The sequence below is a fragment of the Diadema setosum genome, chromosome 4 (genome assembly GCF_964275005.1).
Source record: "Diadema setosum chromosome 4, eeDiaSeto1, whole genome shotgun sequence".
NCBI classification, from domain to species: domain Eukaryota; kingdom Metazoa; phylum Echinodermata; class Echinoidea; order Diadematoida; family Diadematidae; genus Diadema; species Diadema setosum.
In genome coordinates this window covers 4,450,254-4,456,383 of record NC_092688.1, presented here as the reverse complement: position 1 = coordinate 4,456,383, position 6,130 = coordinate 4,450,254, and the positions used below count along the sequence as shown (strand labels likewise).

The 6,130-nt window shown below is 46.2% G+C and overlaps 2 protein-coding genes across 2 annotated transcripts; both read right to left on the bottom strand.

Moving 5' to 3' along the window:
• Positions 1-870: 870 nt before the first annotated feature.
• Positions 871-2,267, bottom strand: LOC140227412 (uncharacterized). The gene is made up of 4 exons (XM_072307818.1): positions 2,080-2,267; positions 1,744-1,990; positions 1,223-1,667; positions 871-1,052 (listed from the first exon to the last, which is right to left on the bottom strand). The coding sequence occupies exons 1-4, from the start codon at positions 2,265-2,267 to the stop codon at positions 871-873; spliced, it is 1,062 nt and encodes a 353-aa protein (XP_072163919.1).
• A 1,078-nt stretch (positions 2,268-3,345) lies between these two features.
• LOC140227411 (craniofacial development protein 2-like) lies at positions 3,346-3,966 on the bottom strand. Its single transcript, XM_072307817.1, has one exon. The coding sequence runs from the start codon at positions 3,964-3,966 to the stop codon at positions 3,346-3,348; it is 621 nt and encodes a 206-aa protein (XP_072163918.1).
• Positions 3,967-6,130: the final 2,164 nt, after the last annotated feature.

The window sequence follows — 6,130 nt, the reverse complement described above, 5'->3', positions numbered from 1 at the left end:
TCAGTTTCATGAAATTCAAGATTTATTTTTAAGTTAGTTTTCAGATTTTGACTGTTTTCAACCCTCAATTTTAATTTTGCAGAAGAAGGATAGCTCTTTCAGGAAATATGAAAAACTCAACATTGATTCGGTTGACCCATTTCACCTGTTTTGAGTCCTCACGTAAAATCAAGGCCTGCGACTTTTTGTTCGTTTTGTGATGGACGGTCACAATTATCATACCTTGCTTATGATACTTAAGGGCTCCTTGGTGACAAAAAGGGCCCACTTTCTGCTCGTGGTGCGCTGCGTGCCTATCCGATGCTCCGTCAACATACAGACTATGACTGTTGGTTGAAGCTGGCATCCACTCTTTTATGCTGCCGAGTGAGGTATAATAAAAGCCTATAGTAGATAGGTAGAGTGAAATTTGCGTTGTAATTGGTTGGATAGCATCACGTGATTGTGGAAAAATTCCGGTATAGTGGCACGACCGTGCGCGTGCCTACGCTTTATGTACGCAGAGATTCGCGCAGGGTCTAGGGAGGGACGCAGTAGGACAAGGCCAAGCATTTCAACGTATGCGCGCGTAGAGCACTGGACGCAGAATGTAGGAGTTTATACGCGAGTCTGCTCCGTGATTCTGTGCAATACGCATACGCGGCTGTACTAGCGTCGGTTGTACATAAACTACAGTAGGTTGCGGTTAGCTCTAAGTGCAGTGCCGGTATGGTGAGTCTTCTTAGATCTAGGGCCAAGACATACGGAAAATACATGTAGATCGAGGGACCTATTTACTATAACAATTAGTGCATGTTCTATTGATGCACCAGTACTGGACTATAGAACTCCAAATACTGTATTGTATGGCTTTGCTTCGCGAACGTAGATTTAAGGAAGTCCACGTCTGCTGAAGGCTCGAAAGTGACTGATGAGTCCGATGCGGGACAGGCAGGCACGGTTGCAGCGGTTGCACGGGAAAGTCGGTTGGTTGATGTTGGGTGTTGGGGTTTTCCTCTGTTGTCTTTTTCTGTTGAGTCGGGCCCTGCGATCATCCTCGAAGGCGGCTGTTGCTTGTCGAACAGTAAGGCGCCAAGATGTGAGATCAGAGGCGATAGCAGCCCACCGTCGGTGATCGATGTTGCAGGTGCTCAAGGTTTTTTTTTTTTTTTTTTTTTTTTCAAGCAATCCTTGTATCTCTTCCTGGGTCCACCTCTGTGTCGGTGTCCAGAAGAGAGCTCACCGTACAGCATGACCTTCGGAAGGCGATGGTCTTCCATTCTCGAGACATGACCAGCCCAGCGCAGTTGAGTTTTCATCAATGTTGCTTCGATGCTAGTAGTCTCTGCCAGCTCAAGAACTTTGATGTTGGTGATAAAGTCATTCCAGTGGATGTTTAGGATGAAGCGGAGACATCGCTGGTGGAAGCGCTCAAGAAGGCGTAGGTGATGCCGGTAGAGGGCCCATGACTCGGATCCGTACAGGAGAGTTGGTAAGGCAACGGCTCTGTACACGCTGATCTTTGTCTGCTTTTTCAGGTGGTTGTTTTTCCAGACTCTGTCGTGCAGTCTACCAAAGGCGTTGCTTGCCTTAGCAATTCTGTTGTCAATTTCTTTGTCGACTCTTGCGTTATGTGATGGTGCTGCCGAGATAAGTAAATTGATCAACTGTTTTGAGTTCTGTTTGCCCTATGGTGATGTGGGGGGACTGGTAATCCTGTCGAGGAGCCGGCTGATGAAGAACCTCGGTTTTCTTCAGGCTTACTTCAAGGCCAAATGCTTTAGCAGTAACTGCGAAGCAGGACGTTAAGCGCTGGAGAGCAGACTCTGAATGAGCAACAAGAGCGGCATCATCTGCGAAGAGTAGCTCACGGACGAGTAGCTCATGCGTCTTGGTGTGAGCTTGCAGACGTCTCAGATTAAATAGACTGCCATCTGTGCGGTACCGGATGTAAACAGCATCTTCGTTATTGAACTCTTCCATGGCTTGTTTGAGCATCATACTGAAGAAGCTGGTAAACAGGGTCGGTGCAAGAACACAACCTTGCTTTACACCGTTGTCAATTGGGAAGGGTTCGGATAAATCACTGTTATACCTAACCCGGCCTTGCTGGTTTTCATGATGATCATATTGAGGAACTTCGGGGGACAACCAAGGCGCTCCAGAATTTGCCAGAGTCCTCTCCTACTCACTGTGTCAAAGGCTTTGGTTAGGTCAACAAAGGTAATATAAAGACCCTTGTTTTGTTCCTTGCACTTTTCCTGAAGCTGTCTGAGGGCAAAGACCATGTCAACAGTTCCTCTGCGCGAAAAACACACTGAGATTCTGGGAGAACACTTTCTGCGACACTAGGCGTTAGTCTATTGAGAAGAATTCGAGCAAGGATTTTTCCCGCAATGGAAAGCAGCGTGATTCCTCTGTAGTTGGTGCACTCTGATTTCTCTCCTCTGTTTTTGTACAGGGTGATAATAATTGCATCCCGAAGATCTTGAGGTAGTTGGCCTTGTATCCAGCAAAGCGTGAAGAACTCGTGACGCTTGATGTGTAGGGCTTTTCCACCAGCCTTCCATACCTCGGGGGAATTCCATCCACACCTGCTGCTTTGCCGATTTTCATTTGTTCAATCGCTTTAAGTGTCTCCTCGAGGGTAGGGAGTTCATCGCGCTCAGGTTTAAAGAGCTGTTGGGGAATCTGGAGCAGGGCAGATTCTTGTACTATGCGGTTGGCACTGAAGAGCGACTGAAAGTGCTCTGACCATCGGGTGAGGATGGAGGTCTTGTCGTTGAGAAGAACTTCGCCGTCTGCGCTACGAAGAGGACTTTGAACTTGGTGTGAGGGACCATAGACACTCTTCAGTGCCTCATAAAAACCCTTCAGGTCGCCAGTGTCCGCACAAAGTTGAGTTTGTTTGGCAAGGTTTGTCCAGGATGGATTCGTGAGATGAGCCTGGTGGGCAGATCGCTTCTTAGCAAGTAACTTTTTGATCTCCTGATTGCTTTCGTCAAACCAATCCTTGTTCTTCCTGGAGGAGAGTCCCAATACCTCTTTGGAGGATTGTTGTACGGCTGATTTCATCCTAGCCCAAAAGACTTCAGGAGAAATGTCCTTGAATTGGTTTTCATCTTCAAGCCTTGTTTGGAGATTCGTCTGAAAATTACATCTCACTTCAGCTGACTGCAGGTAAGCAACATTGAATTTCTTCTGATGGGCCCCTACGCATTTCAGCTTAGGCTTGAAAATGAAGGTTTAACTTGCAGCGAACAAGCCGATGATCAGTGTGGCATTCGGATCAGCACTGGGCATAACTCTGGTGTGAAACACGTCACGTTGGTCTCTCCTGCGAACCAGAATGTAGTCCAGTAGATGTCAGTGCTTGGACCGGGGGTGCATCCAGGTAGTCTTTAAACTGTCCCTCTGCTGGAAAAGGGTGTTTGTGATGACTAGTTGTTCTGTGCAGAACTCCAGCAGGAGGCGTCCGTTGTCGTTGCACTTTCCGACGCCATGTTTACCAAGGATTCCTGACCAGGTTTCTAAGTCTTTCCCAACGCGGGCGTTGAAGTCAGCAAGGATGACAACCTTGTCGCCTTCCCGAACTTGTTGGGAGAAGATGCGCAAATCAGTGTAGAACTTATCCTTTTCGGCTGGTTCCGCCTGAAGGGTTGGGGCATAGACACTGAACAGAGTGACATATTGACCGTTACGAAGGGAGAGACGCATGGACATAATCCGGTCAGAGTGGCCTGTAGGAAGGTTTAAGAGCCTGGAGGCGATGGAATTCTTGACCATAAAACCAACTCCTGATAGACGTCGTTCACACCGAGGTTTCCCAGACCAGTAGAGTGTGTAGCCCGCACCATGTTCTTGGAGATTACCTTCATCTGCAAGGCGGACTTCGCTGAGAGCAGCTATGTCTATGTCAAGTCTGGAGAGCTCATGAGCGATGAGGGCGGACCGCCGTTCAGGTCTGTGGCCGTCCGTGTCCAACATTGTTCTGACGTTCCAACATGCTAACTTCAGTTTGTGTACACCTTTTGAAGGAGGTGCGACCTTTTTGTTCTGTTTTGTTCGACCGCTTTGAAGATGCCCGTTGGCCGCGGTTAACCAACTAGGTCAGAGGAGACGAGCTTTGGTTAGGCCACCTTTTCTAGGCCCCTCTCCATGCGGAGCAAGCAGTGCTATCCCTAAAAAGGGCTGCTTGGTCGTTCAAGGTGCTGCCGAATGATGCTGTCGTCTCCAGGTCAGCATTAAGCGACCAATATCCTGAACCGCCTGCATGTAGGATTGGAGCTGCGGCTGCCAGTGACATCTTTCACCTGCCGTTTTCGCCCCTTTCCCATCGCTGCAGGACTTTAAGGGGGAGGAGGACGTGGACATGTCCTCGGGCCTGCGCAAAGGAGCTTTTAACTCTTTATGTGCCACGTTCGCACGTCCGACTCAGTCGACGGCGTGCCAACTTCGCATATTCTGCTCAACAAACAAAGCCGCCAAGACCGATCGATAAACCGCTAATTACTGCTAATCCCGCAGTACAATGGAAGCGTTTCTCGTGCTTTTGTTCCTCTCATATACGGCTTGCAATCTATTTGGAGATCGACTACCAAGCGATGTTCCCAACTAGATTTTCTCGTATATTCTAAGTTTCTGTCATGGTTTTATGTGCAAAAGTCATGCCTTTATACTAATGTAGCAACGGGTCATTCAAAATGAAAATTGAAAATAGATTCGTCATACAATTTATGTCGAAACGAAGCATGGCATTCCTCTCTAACTTTGCCTACTATTATGCCCATCCTAACAGAAATTTGTAGAAGTTATACAGATTGGAAAAACAGAATTCTTTCTCAAAGCATGACTACCTTCGTGTCTCAGAATAACGTGGCACACAGGGGGTTTCCACCATGGCACATAAAGAGTTAAGTGGAGTGCAGTGTGCGCAGTACTGACCCCACTCTTTACACCCAAGGTTCGTGTGCTGTAGCCAAGCAAGCTAGGACGTAGCAGCGAAGTTCTTGAGTCGTAGGTTTTACATCGGAGTGTCCTTCTCGTATGCAGGTTGCTTAACTGGGCTGAAGAGGCCTGTCTCCCCTGATATATGGATTATAGCTGTAACCTTCGACAGCTGTTCACAGGATATGGAGTGGCGAGCCCTGAAGAGTCTAACAACTATTGGTCGTTGAATCCGACTTGGTCTCTTTCACTATGGCCGTTGGCTGCCTGGCAGCTCATCCGCCCATAATTAACCAAGCAGATAATTAACCAAGCAAAGATAAAAAAATAATAGAGAGGAAGATAAAAGTCAAAAGAATAACATTTTACTTTACTCAGTGACGATTTTATACTTGTACAGTAAAATACATTCGATTTTGTATTACACTTGTATTACATTTTCATTTGGCACCGTATAGACTTTACTCAGTGACGATTTTATACTTGTACAGTATAATACATTCGATTTTGTATTACTCCAAATACTAAATTATAATTATAATACTAATTAAATTTAAATCTAATCCAGTATTGTGCATAATAGAGCATGCACTATTTTGTATACTATGAGCCCCCTCCCCGCTCTTTGTGTGTGAGTGTGTGTACGTGTGTGTGTGTGTGTGTGTGTGCGTGTGTGTGTGTGTTGTGTGTGTGTGTGTTTGTGAGAGTTGCCTGTCGATTTGTGCGCCTGGAACATAGAGTTGGATTATTAATATCGCTAGAGGGCGTACTCATTTAAATCGCTGTGATCGCATGGAGAGCTCGCCGCCATTACTAAGAGTGGCAAGTGCATTATGCACGCGGACTGCATCTGCCAAAATTGTGCATGCAGACGATATTGCCAGTGCGTGCTTGGGCTTTAAATAATTCTGTATTTTGTATTACAGATGTATGATGTATGTCGAATAATTTGAGAAATAATATCCCATGACAAGATTAAAGGGTGTGTACAGTTCTGGTCGAGGTGAGGATTTAGCTTTTAATGTTTTGTGAGATATTCAGAAACCACTCTATGAGATGTCAAAGAGCATGCAGTTCTAAGGGGTATCAAAAGTTTATTAGATGAAAATCGGTTTTGAAATGGCTGAGATATCCAAAAACAAGGTGAAACAAAGAGATGATAAAGTTGTGGCATGTCGCCTTTAATTATTAGGACTTTTTGGGA

What these genes read in the sequence shown, in the direction of transcription:
- LOC140227412 (XM_072307818.1), bottom strand. Translation starts at nt 2,267, where the DNA reads ATGGTCTTTGCCCTCAGACAGCTTCAGGAAAAGTGCAAGGAACAAAAC. An exon ending in ATGAAAACCAGCAAGGCCGG is followed by an intron (nt 1,991 to 2,079) that starts GTTAGGTATAAC and finishes CCTGTTTACCAG; the next exon opens with CTTCTTCAGTATGATGCTCA. An exon ending in CTAAAGCATTTGGCCTTGAA is followed by an intron (nt 1,668 to 1,743) that starts GTAAGCCTGAAG and finishes ACATCACCATAG; the next exon opens with GGCAAACAGAACTCAAAACA.
- LOC140227411 (XM_072307817.1), bottom strand. Translation starts at nt 3,966, where the DNA reads ATGTTGGACACGGACGGCCACAGACCTGAACGGCGGTCCGCCCTCATC.